At 40.7% G+C, this 13,700-nt stretch overlaps 1 protein-coding gene across 1 annotated transcript; it reads left to right on the forward strand.

Moving 5' to 3' along the window:
- The first annotated feature begins 2,190 nt into the window (after positions 1–2,190).
- Positions 2,191–5,905, forward strand: LOC115363659 (uncharacterized). Its single transcript, XM_030057937.1, has 3 exons — positions 2,191–2,858; positions 2,968–3,087; positions 5,032–5,905. The coding sequence occupies exons 1-3, from the start codon at positions 2,191–2,193 to the stop codon at positions 5,903–5,905; spliced, it is 1,662 nt and encodes a 553-aa protein (XP_029913797.1).
- The last annotated feature ends 7,795 nt before the right edge of the window (positions 5,906–13,700 follow it).

Here is a 13,700-nt window from a genome sequence, read left to right on the forward strand (position 1 = left end):
AATGGCCCTCTCGGCTTCCATACTTCCAATGCTTGCATAATGCAACAGGTTGTTCAGAGCTTTATCGCTTTTGTTAGATTGATGTTACGTACCGGTACATCTGTGTTGAATACACCCCTTGACTCTTTTATTGAGTTGGACATGCGCAATACGCTCCTCTTCAATACAAGCAATAGGAGCTGCCTTGAGCGCATTTTTCCTGCGCCCAAGCTACCAACCTCTTGGGGGCAGCAATACGTAAACCTCATAGGTGAGACTGACATACCGATACACATGCGATCAACGAGTGTCGCGAATGAAAAGTAATCAGACAGTAAATCCATTATGGAAAAAGAAAATTCAGTTAAAATCGCTGCACAATATGCCATTTGAGAGAAGACTCCAAAGAGACTGCAAAGCAAAGCAAAGAATAAAAGAGCTTGGACCTGACCAACCTGACATCAAAATTGCACAAGAATCAAAGGACAGAGGAAGACAATATACCAGGTCATTTTGTAGGAGCTGATTTACTAAAAAGGCTTGGCTAACTGCATATAATAATAATAACTTATGATATACGATCATTATATCATACTGTTTAGTCATATTATAATGTTTATAATTTCATTACAACGTTCAACTGTGCAAATTAACGCCTATCACTGACATAAATATAATGGTATGATAGCTTACATGTTTAATTTTTTTTATGTAGCCCTACCTGGAAAAAAAACACCAGCCGCCACTGCTACTTTTTTTTTACAGGCGAGTGCAAAGAAAAACGAACCGTTTTTGTTTTGGTGCAGCAAATCGTGGGTCTGTTTCACAAAGCAGTTTTAGTGAAAACTCTGAGTCTGTTAACCCTGAAATGAGGGGAACTCTGAGTTTTCTGTTTCACAAAGGGAGGTAACTCAAAGCAGAGAAAGAGGGGTAACTCTAGCCTGTTTCACAGAGGGAGGCAACTTAAGCTCTCGGCCAGTTACCGCAGGAACAGACTCCATGAAACTAACCTGGTCGGGACCAGGTTTTTCTCATGAAACCTCGAGTTTCTCTCTGTGTCCGCCCTCTTTCAGCCACACACCGTATTTAACTTCCTCATTCATTCAGTCAGCAGGCGAGTTTTGGCGTGGCATATTAGTTCTGCCGTCTGTTACTTTTTTTTAGTGATTTAAAAAACAGTCCGTAGGCCTTTACCTTTATTAGAAGTCCATTAGTAGTTAGGTGGTGTCTTTTTTTCACGAACATGGCATGTCCTTTCGACAACGATCCCGTGGATGAAGGTGCAGTGTTACTGCGCAGAGAATTAAATATTCGTCGGGAGATGGTTATAAGACCGCGCATAGATGTTTTAGCATTTCCAGACAATTATCTTTTTGAGCGTTACCGTTCCACGTCATCTAAATGAAATAAATTAATAGGCCAGCAGTAATTCAAGCAGTTTTCCCCTGTAATATTATTGATTGCAACGGACTACATTTAAACTTACGCATTGACCCGAGCAGCAATGTTCTCCCATGCGTCTCCCTCTCCTTTGCCGCTGCAGCGGAGTTGCAGTAAAAAACATGTTCAAACTCGCTGTATGAATGCATTAAGATTTCCAATTCAATTGGGGTGAAAAACGCAGCCCGACGCTTCCCCGTTGCCATGGTGACTCGTCTTATAGCTGTTGTGCACGCGCTTAATTCCAGGTGAAACTACTCTGAGTTGATGAAACTATCTCAAATGCAAAATTTGCACCAAGTTGCACTTTTATTTAGTGTTACACATGACTTCAGTTGTTTTCACATATTTTCCTTCTTTCTTTAAGGGACCAGAATAGTTGTTGTAAGGTGAATGTGGTGTTTTTAGATGTCAGTATCAAGCAAATTACATCCAGGTATTATTAACAGCTTTTAGAGTGACAAAAAGAATCGGATCGATATCGGTATCGGCCGATCCTCAAGGCTGCAGTATCGGTATCGGTATCGGATGTGAAAAAGTGGTATCGAGCCATCCCTAGTTTTAATTTTGCTAATTTAAATCCCTATGGGAAAGCACAAATAATGTGACATGACAGTATTATTAAAATTATTAATTAAAAGGACACACTTAGGATGCTTCATGTGGAATTTTTTTTTTTTTTTTTTTTGAGAGTTTGAGAGGACTGTATTGGAGAACCCTTGGCAAGTATTTTAGGTAACAATCATTAAGATGGAAAAAGGCGATAAAACAATGCCGAGGTGGAAAGTGGCTGGAGATGTGTTTTCAAGTGTTGTTTTCAAGAGGAAACCTCACAGTGTTGTTTTGTGTTACAGAGAGGAACTGCAGGAGGCTTTATGGTGTTACATCTCAGATACGTTCAGCTACATGGACACGGTGACAGAGTTCTGTTATAGGCTTTCAAAATGGATGCTTGAGAGAGAGACAGAGGTATCTATGATGATGGACATCAAAGACAACATCAACCTGGACTTCAGCCATGTCACTAAATCTGAGAACAAAGCCCAGGCCCTGTTTGAACTCACAAAGAGCAAGCTGAGCCTCACTGCAGACAGCAGGTGTGAGGAGCTGAAGAAGGAGCTGGCTACTGTGCTGAAGAACTCTCTGGAAGGCTTGGAGAAGCTCGACTCCTTCCTGGATGCTGTGGAGCGGCTGGCGGTCACCTCGCTGCAGGTGTTCATGGAGAAGAACCCGGTGTTACAGCTGCCCCGAGGGATCAGCCTTGATAGAGTTCAGGCTGTCATTACTGCTGCAAGGCTGGTCTGCCCACTGCTCCTTGAGTTTAAGAGAGATGCAAGTGCCTTCTTCCTTCCCAGCATCCACAATGTGGAAGTACTGGCAGCTTCTTTGGACAAATACATATGCATCACCCATGAAATCTGTGAGAGGTTGGAGAAAAGGTAAATGGACAGTTCATTCTCATAAAAAACATGTACATTCCCTGAAAAAATACACTGTACAGTTGTATGAAAGGCACTATAAAACTGATTATAATGTTCTCATTTACAGTGCTATAAGTGAGTTTTCACAGAAGATGGTTAAGGAAATGGTGGTTGACCTAACTCTGGATTTGTCTGAGGACAACATACAAGCTATGCTTTGTCATATCAGACAGCTCATTGATATCAGGTGAGAATTCTTCATAAAGAATTTGGAAAGATCTTGTTTGGTGAAGATCATGTTTCAACACACTTCATCATTGTGACATCAGTTATACTTCACTATATCTTCAAAACCATGGAAAAAAATGAATATTTTCACATCTGATTGAGCTTCATTTTCAGCTTAATTTCAGTCATTTAAGTTTAAGAAATATACTGTTGGAGGTGCCCTGGTGGGTCACCAGGCAGAATAAACACCCAATACTATTGAGGCTGCAGGAGCCCAGGTTTGATTCTGGCCCCTTGCTACATGTCATGCCCTCTCTCTGCCCTGTCTGGTCACTCTCCACTCTGCCGATATACTGAAGCAGGAATTCTCAGAAGTCCCGGAATAATCTTAAAAAGAAAACAAATAACAGTATTAATAATAATACACTATCGACCTTTACAAAATCATTGAGGCCCTGCTCAAAACAGTGTCTGAGGAAGAGTTCACCTCCTCAGGTGTTTTTTTGTTAAGAACTAAAGGAAAGTGACACCAAAAAGGCCAATGGACAAACAAGCTTAACCATGTTAAACATGCACCAACTTCGCTGGTATTGGTGTGAGGAGGAGCCATTAGAAACAGAGGAGACACTCTCTGAAAATGTTTGATGTTCCATTTTCCATCATGCCTTGTACTACACAGCAGTGTTCATGAGCGGTTCGGAGCTGGATTGAACGAGGAGCGGTGCATCGTTATTTAACGCGGTGCGGTGGTGCGGGTTTCTTTATTGCCGTTCCATCGCTCCGGTGCGGAGCGAGTGGTGAATTACCCCCGCTCCCAGCCTAAATATATTGTAGCAACTCTGTTGTTATCTTGATGTTGGATGCTGTTTAGTGCAGATGTTGTGTAAGTTCCTACCTGTTATGTTACTTGAATGCACCTTGAGAGTTGGGCCAGGCATGTGAATGGCTGAGAGGGGTAAGGGGGCGGGACAGGGGTGAGAAGGTCAGGGATACTTTGTGTGTGTACGTGTGCCCCGGTTTGTGAGCGAACGGGAGAGAGAGAGCAGCCAAGTTAATCTGTGCCATTCGTTTTTCTGCTTGTTGGCATGGTTACGGCCGACAGTAACCGGCGTTTAGTAATAAAGAACATTGCCGATAAACTGTCGCCTTCCTTCCATCGTCCGGTGGGACGCTACAATATATATTTGCTTGCAAGTTTTGTAAGCGCTTTTTATCATCCACTTCAAACTGCCAAGTTGCTAGAAATCCATAAACTTAGCTGCCTAGTCCTGAACGCTAGGCCTAGTGTTTCTCTGCCAGAGCTATCTGTCAAGAAGAAAGCCTACTGTAGTAGCTACCAGCCACCACGCCATCTATAGATGCAGCTAGGCTACAGCAATGCACTCTGGATTTATGAACAGACTCTGAAAACAGTTGCCGTCACTTGCTGACTTGTGACCTTAGTGGATTACTTAAACATCTGGATGACACATTACAGATTCGCCTGTGGAACAGGTAAGTTATGTGTTGTCAGGCTAACGTTATCTGATGGTCTTGTTGGAATACCGGTAAATGTTAGCCTTATTTTAACCATGGTAACATTAGCTAACGTTAACGTAGATGTCACTTGTTTTATGTTGTTGTGCAGCTTGTCTGGGCGGGCTAAGTTAAGTATGGGATAGCCTATTGTTGACTGCCTGTTCACCTATTGTACTGAAACCCAGAATCATCATTAATAGTAATATAAGCGGAGTGGAGCGATTGCGGAGCGGAGTGGAGTGGTGTTTAGAGGAATTGGGGTGAGCGATTTGGTGCGAAGTGCGCGCCGCAGTGATGGTTGGAGCAGGGCGGTGCGAGCGAATTGCCGTTACTGCGTGAGTTTGGTGCGACTATTTCTTGCGCTCTGAGCCGCTCATGTAGTCTGCTACACAGAGGACTAAACATCCCGTTTAACATTTTCTTGAATCTCTTCTCTCTTTATCAGGATGGACCAGCACTTCAGGCTGGTGTTTTTGTTCCAGGAAATGCCATGTTCAAAGTTCATCAGTGAGTTCAGAGAGCGAAAACCCAGGATGCTGCAGTTTCTGTCCGACCTGGAGGAGACTGCTGTCCAGCTCGACAGGATGAAGATGGAGGCAAAGATTCCTAGTGTGGCCGGCAGCTCAATGGGGACAGTTGGAGGTGTGCTTTCCATCGTTGGTTTGACCTTAGTTCCTTTCTCATTTGGAATGTCTTTCGTTCTGACCATGATTGGGATCGGGCTGGGAGTGGCCAGCACAATCACGGCAGCCACAGAGATTGTAGACAATAACAACAAAAAAAAAAACAAAGCTAATGAACTCTTCCAGAAGTTTATGGAGGATGTGGAGAGTCTCCAGGCGTGTTTAGAGGGAGTGTCCAGTCAAACATTCACTGGAATTGAAGTGAGCAAATTGGACGTGGTCCTGGGAGTCGGCAAAGTTCTCACTAAAGTTGGCACTGTTGGAAAAGGCATTGATTCTATTGTTGACGCTACCTCTGCTACAGTGGTCAAAAGTGATGACCTGATCCTAACTGCTGGTAAGGTGGAAAGCCAGGAAGGTAAGGCATTACGTAACGTACCCAGGGTGGCCTCAGACATCCCATTCATCTGTAAAGACAGCATGAGTCTGGCCAAAGGCAGCAAGAGTGACGTCTCAGAGTTCATCAGAGCCAGAGCTGCACTTTGGCGTTCAGAGCTGGACTCATGGCAGAAGATCCATGACTCCCTGTGTCAAGGCCTGGAGACATCAGAGAAGACCCAAACTATCCTGGAGATGCCATTTTATCCACTGGAACGAAAACAAAGCATGGACAAAAAATTGAACTTTTCCAGTTGAGGAGTCAGCGATTAGACAATATTTGTGGCAACTTGTGGCAAAAAAAAAAAACCCAAACCCCAATTCATCAGGAAACAAATACTCCTATGTAAGAACAAAGTAAATTTATTAACAAGCAAATTTGCAAAATTGTGAACACAGTTTCAAAAGGAAAACATGAGCTACTCGGGAAAAGGAAACAAGCTGTGGTGGAATAGAACTGACTTGTGGTCAATCAAAGCATCTAAGCTCAAATAAAGTAATTCCAGCTTTACATCAAGCTCTCTGCCAAGAATATATACTGGATGGACTTAAACCTACAGCTTGTAGACTTCTAATCAAAATTTGGGGTTACACTCACTAACTGTTTCTATATACTCATAAAAGTTGCATCATCAGCCTGACAGGAGGGTCATCATAGCAATAAGCAGGCTGTTCTCATTCAACATTCGTACAAATTCCTACGAAAAATAATGCACAAATTTTCGTGCATATTCCTACGAATTTCCAGCAGCATGAGCGATCAGCGCGCCTGCGCGAGCCCCGAAGTGAGAGCCTTAAGGAAAATGGCGGACATTCCTTTTATTCTCAGTGGAAAATGCAATATTTTAAGATAGCTTATGCATTCAAATGCGTTTTGATAACATTTCTAGCGGGAAATGTGCATTTTATTTCCAAAAACTTCGTTCAGTTAGTGTATATAATGTTTACTTTGTTAGTTATTATGAAGATTCTTTCAGGTTTCTATCGTTGCTATGGCTGTTGCTATGGACGCTGCTACCACTGTCGCTGATGTAGCTTCCGCTCGGAAGTATTGTCCTCACTGTCACCTGGAAATCTGGGGAGGGAGGCGTGGGGTTAACCTGCTCTCACAGAAATCCGTGAAATGAGCATGACCTCCTAATAACGCATTGCGTGCTCCTCGCATGTAACCTGTTTTAATCGATTTCTATGGTTTTAATTCCGTGTGATCACCACACAAACGGTGTTCACTGGAAGTCGGCGAGATTCCGTGACGTCACGCTGTGGGTGGTGGTTCATAGATCCCGGAAGTGCAAATTTAATCGATATTCCGGAAAAAGTTCTGATTATTAGCCATAACGTTGTAACCATCCAAGGCAGACTTACCACGAGCTATGAGGATGTGTAACGATGGCATGTGCTTCAGCCGATTCCACAAGTCCCGTATAATATCAACTTTATTTTAAGAAAACACGTTTTATTTGCGATGTTATCACGGAGAAGCACTACATTACCCATAATCCTAGTGTTTATCAGCGACGTGTCTGATTTTACTTTCATCAATAAAGTCAATAAAGTGTAATAAAGTGCATGAAAGTTGATAATATGCTGATATGTTACGCCATTGAACACAACCCTTTCAGTCAGCGAAACAGAGCGGGTGGAAAAACTGCGGAAACACGTCAAAATAGCACTAATGATTTATATATATTTTTTTATTTTTCATAACACATCTTTATTCGTGATATAAACATAGGCTACATGTTAAGGTTATAGTTTTGGTGTTAAAAACTACCGTATGTATGTTTTTTAAACCTAATTTCAAAACTTTTCCCCTAACCCGGAAGAGGCGTACCAGAACTACAATCTGCGCGGAGTTGCAACACACAGAGGTGTCCTGCGCCATAGATTTTGTAGTTCTAATATGTTATGTCTATTATGTGATGTTGTGATCACTAATTTTTCAATCTTCATTATAGTTTTTGGGTGTGGGAAGAACGCCTGTTTGGTCAGATTTTATTTATTTTTTTCTTAAGATAGTGAAATCATGTTTTTTCCATGTTTTGACACTAGTCAGTGGCGCCCCCTATTGGTTTGCCATCGGGCATGATAGTAGAGGTCAAGAGCTTTCCAAAAATGTTGACCCCATGTCTGTGCCATTTTTTGTTGCTACGATATCATACGAACCGTTTCATGAGAATACGTTGCAATAAGTGACAGCAGCACATCCTACACACACACAAATGTTGCACTATTTTGGCCTAAATAGCAGAAATACTGGTGCTGATGCTACTCTCTTCCATTGGATCTTTTTTTATGTAGGAAAAATGAGCCGTTGTCGTAGTAATCACTTCACATTAAAAAAGCAGGGAAGTGTGTGTTGGTGTCCAGTCAGCTCCATTCAGAGAGAATGAGATGAATAAAGGGGATCTAGAGACTGTGATCCAGTTCTGATTTGAGTGTGGTCAGTGGGAACATGTAGATTATAAGCAGTTTCCTGTCCATCAACCATCAGCATTGTGAGACTCAACAGCTTCAGTGTCACAATAGTTGGTCATTTTTGAAGTTTTGCCATGTTTTTACAATTTTTCCTGTCAAGTGTCTCTCTGTCTTTGGTGGTGTGATTCAAATACTACTGCTTTCTGCTGCATGTTCTCAGTAGCATGATGCAACTTTCACAGAAATCTGCTCAGTGCATTTTGATATCAAATTTGGCATTTTGAGAGCTATATTTAAAGCTAATTAAATTCATTATATTTAAACATCAGATCAGTGATGCTGGACTGACATCTGATTTCTTGCATTAAAAAACTCTTTTGAAAGACACCTTTCAGAAGCATTTAAATTAAAGTGCAATTCAACTGTTCCTCATTTTGCTCTGGACCCTAAAGAACCAGAGTTTTGGCCTTTTCAAAACAGCCTGTAGTTTAGTGAAACACACTGTATTGACAATTAACTTGCAAAAGTCTTATTTCCTTTCCAGTTACAGGGATGAAAGCGATATCTACTCAGAGTGACACTGAGAAAGTTATTGGGCTTGAGATATCAGGCAAGTAGGTACTGTGATAATTAATTAACCAAATTTACTGGCATTAGGCCTTTATTTATTTACCACAGCACTAAGGCAGCATAAGAAGTCTAAATAATCTTGGGTTATCTGAATTATGCACAACAGATGAAGCTGGGTTTATAGGAAATGGTGTGCTGAACTTACTAGCAACTAGGGGTTGTCCTTACATGTTTTTCTCACCACATCTTTTCTAGAACACGTCTAGTTCAAAGACCAGGTGGAGGGCAACAGGAGGCCGTGGCCAGGTAGTTTACATTTTTTAATAATCAACTGCTCAGTGGACGGAGGTAAGAAAGTAGGCTATGAGCAGCTTTGCAAATTACGCAAGGAATTGTGTCGGCTATTTAGCTCACTGGGTCTGATACCTGCAGATTGCTGTCCTCGTAATTTTCTCATTCTTTTGTTCAGTGTATCATATTGGACCATTAAAAAATAAATGAATAAATAAATACAACATAGCCTATTGGCGTGAATATGCATAGAAACAATAAATTGATTTTTTTCCTTATTATTCCTTATTCCTTCCTTATTTCCTAATATTAACTTTGATAGAAAAGTGCTCCTTAAGAGTGGTGTTTCCAGATTCTCTTGGTCTTCAGGTGCCATCAAGTGGGATCCCTGGTCATAAACAGCCGCAAGTCTGTCACTGACCAATCAGCATTCATTAGCAAATGCTAGCGTGTTATGGCCAACAACAGCCCAACCTGTAGGAAATCGAAAGGATATAAGTTCTTGCTAATTTCACTTTTAACCTATAATCCATATTGAACTTTCAGTATTTTCGATTTTTCAACCATAAACAGGTCTAAGAGACAAATTTAGCCTTCTAGCTCCATAGAGCCCCATTCATTCTGCACTCATCCGCGATCACCCCCAGTGGAATTACGGTGGAACTACAAGCAAGTTCGATACAATGGGGCTTAATGGAGAGTGGCAAGGCTCGTCGTAGACAGGCTCTGCCCTGAACAAGGCTCTGCCCGCAATGTTGGCTGTGTAAAATAAAAGAAAGTCAAGAGTTGGAGTGGAGCTTTCCTTTGTTTCTGACTGAGTTGTGTTTGCTCGGCAGCTTCCTTGATATGATAAGAACTCCTGGCTAAGGTGTGCGACCTCATCCTTTCCTCTTTGGGTTTGCATTTTGATAAATAAAACGAGACAGCACTGTTTTGTTCAGCTGCACAAGACCGGCTAACACGAATTCTCATTGCAATCCACACTCGTCACCTGCGGTCTCCCGGACAGTCAGGGGAAACGGAAGCGCCATCTATCAAAAATAGCGCACCTCTAATTTTGTACAGAACAGGTGTCACAATTCATTCATTATATTGTGAATATATAGTTTCACTGATATAGTGGTGCATCATTTTTCCGGTTTGTGCAAAATCGTTAAGAATAGGCTAATATAGCTAGTCTGTAGTGGCTATCTTAAGTTCTTTTCTTAGTTTTCATTTCTTACTCTTATAAACACTCTTGATGAAACGACGGGACACTGTTTTACTCGTCAAGCTGGCTGGGTGCTGACATAGATGGTAAAACAACTGTGTCGCTCCACCAAAACTTTTACTTCCTCCTTCTCTATGGAAGCCACATGACATCAATCGTAACACAGGTGGCTCAAAATTCAAAAACATACTTAAACTTATTCCTTCAAAAAAACATCACTATAAATCAGTGCAAATAACAAAACAATAATAAATGGCGCTTACATAGTCTATTAGTGTAACAATTTCATTCCCTTTTTTATTTCTGTTTATATCCTAAAATTTGTTTCTATTTATATTTGTGACTGCTTTTTGATATTTGGTAGCCATATTTTTGTGTATATCTGTATATTTATATAGTTTTCAAAGTTCTGATTATTTGGATCGAGATAGCAATACAATTGTATTTTGCGCTCGGGGTGTTGTTATTCTAGCTTCCTGCATTTATTTATAGCTTGGTAGGAGATCCCTTGCAAACACAGTCTCTTTTTACCTGCATTACTGGTATAGGTTTGGTAAAATGACAGTAAAGTCGATTTGATTTTATTTTGATTTGAGTAATCACACTTCATTTAAAGCTTTACATCTCTTCCATGCACTATTTTTCATGTGGGAAAAATGAGATGTTGTCATGGTGATCACCCTTCATTTAAAGCTTTACATTTATCAGTAATTTGCTGTCAAACACGTTAAACAAGCAGGGAAGTGTGTGCTGGTGTCCAGTCAGCTCCATTCAGAGAGAATGAGATAAATAAAGGGGATCTAGAGACTATAATCCAGTTCTGATTTCTCATCAGATCTTATGTGTTTTTTTTTTTTCTTCAACTTGCCTGTTGACATTCATCTTTGTATGTGGCTTCTATCTGCATTCAGTGTGTGGTCTCTGCATGATCCAGAATATGCATATTTACAACAAACGCAGTGCTGAAGAACAAAAATGACACTGGCATGACAGTCCATGATCACAGTCAGGGACGGTTTTTGCTATGGGCAATGTGGGCAGTAGGAGTAGTGACAAGGAAGGGCGCAAGGCAGTAATTTCGCCTAGGGCGGCAACATAGGCAGAAGCGCCACTGGTCACAGTTAATGAAATAGTGGTGCACGCCTTCATTTCTTGAACTGTTTGCATGGTAACAGTGGTGTGGGGGCAGTTCAGACTGCGGGAAAGAAGGCAAGAAAAGGCTTTGCACCATTCTCCCATATATCTATGAAATTTGCAACATCCTGTCCCTCTGTCTTTATTGCTACGATCTTCTGTATTTTGTTCAGACCCATCATCACCGACAATGCATAATGACAATGATGTGAGTGTGATCAGTAGGAGAAAAAAAAACAAAACAACAAAACAAAACAAAACAAAACATAAATTTAGATCCAAATATTAACAACAATCACATCATCAAGAATCAGATATGTCTTGTGAATTTTCAGATATGAAAATGTCAGATTCAACATTTACACTTGCATAAAAAGTCAGGTCTGTGTCACATTTGGGGGGATAAAGAAGTTCTGATATATGTCACTTTGTACTGGCTGTCTGAATGTAGGCTCTATGACTCCCAGCAGATGGCGCCATACTGTTACACAGCTGTCAGCATGTTGCGTAACACACTGTGTGTTGATGCCAGGTTTTGTGCAGCTTACGCCTGTTTGTTGGCTCTGGATACAAGCAGTTTCCTGTCCATCAACCATCAGCATTAATGCTGATGGTTATTTGTTCAGTTCTGAGGTCATTTTTGAAGTTTTGCAGTGTTTTTACCATTTTGTCTCTCTGTCCTTGGTGGTGTGATTCAAATCTCTCTGCTTTCTGCCACGTGTTCTCAGTAGCATGATGCAGCTTTCACAGAAATCTGCTCAGTGCATTTTGATATAAAATTTGGCATTTTGAGAACTATATAAAGTTAATTAAATCTGTTACATTCAAACATCAGTGATGCTGTACTGATGTCTGATGTCTTGCATTAAATATTTGTGAGAGGCTGCGCTCAGATACCTTTCACATATTTAAATTAAAGTGCAATTTACTTTTCCTTATTTTGCGGTGGACCTTATAGAGCCAGAGTTTTGGCCTTTTTGAAACAGCCTGTAGTTTAGAGAAATTAACATGCAAAAGTCTTATTTCCTTTCCAGTTATAGGCATGAACAGGCTGTTCTCATTCAACGTTTGTACAAATTCCTACGAAAAATATTGCACTATAATTCGTATATTTCCCACGTAATTGTGAACCAGAAAGTTGTGATCACGTGACCTATGCACTGCAGGCTGGTCTTACTGTGAAAACAAAATAAATGGCGGACATTCCTTTTATTCTCAGTGGAAAATGCAATATTTTAAGAGAGCTTATGCATTCAAATGCGTTTTGATAACATTTCTAGCGGGAAATGTTCAGTTAGTGTATATGATGTTTACTTTGTTAGTTATTACGAAGATTCTTTCAGGTTTCTATCGTTGTTATGGCTGTTGCTATGGACGCTGCTACCACTGTCGCTGATGTAGCTTCCGCTCGGAAGTATTGTCCTCACTGTCACCGTGTAAATCTGGGGAGGGAGGCGTGGGGTTAACCTGCTCTCACAGAAATCCGTGAAATGAGCATGATCTCCTAATCCGTGACGTCACGCTGTGGGTGGTGGTTCATAGATCCCGGAAGTGCAAATTTAATCGATATTCTGGAAAAAGGTCTGATTATTAGCCATAACGTTGTAACCATCCAAGGCAGACTTACCACGAGCTATGAGGATGTGTAACGATGGCATGTGCTTCATCCGAGTCCACAAGTCCCGTATAATATCAACTTTATTTTAAGAAAACACGTTTTATTTGCGATGTCATATCACGAAGAAGCACTACATTACCCATAATCCTAGTGTTTATCAGCGACGTGTCTGATTTGACTTTCATCAATAAAGTCAATAAAGTGTAATAAAGTGCATGAAAGTTGATAATATGCTGATATGTTACGCCATTGAACACAACCCTTTCAGTCAGCGAAACAGAGCGGGTGGAAAAACCGCGGAAACATGTTAAAATAGCACTAAAGATTTATATATATATTTTATTTTTCATAACACATCTTTATTCGTGATATAAACATAGGCTACATGTTAAGGTTATAGTTTTGGTGTTGAAAAACTACCGTATGTATGTTTTTTAAACCTAATTTCAAAACTTTTCCCCTAACCCGGAAGAGGGGTACCAGAACTACAATTCGTGCAGAGTTGCAACACACAGAGGTGTCCTGCGCCATAGATTTTGTAGTTCTAATATGTTATGTCTATTATGTGATGTTGTGATCACTAATTTTTCAATCTTTGTTATAGTTTTTGGGTGTGGGAAGAACGCCTTTTTGGTCAGATTTTATTTATTTTTTTCTTAAGATAGTGAAATCATGTTTTTTCCATGTTTTGACACTAGTCAGTGGCGCCCCCTATTGGTTTGCCATCGGGCATGATAGTAGAGGTCAAGAGCTTTCCAAAAATGTTGACCCCATGTCTGTGCCATTTTTTGTTGCTGCACTGTAAGCCTTTA

Source organism: Myripristis murdjan, chromosome 8 (assembly GCF_902150065.1).
Source record: "Myripristis murdjan chromosome 8, fMyrMur1.1, whole genome shotgun sequence".
Lineage (NCBI taxonomy): Eukaryota > Metazoa > Chordata > Actinopteri > Holocentriformes > Holocentridae > Myripristis > Myripristis murdjan.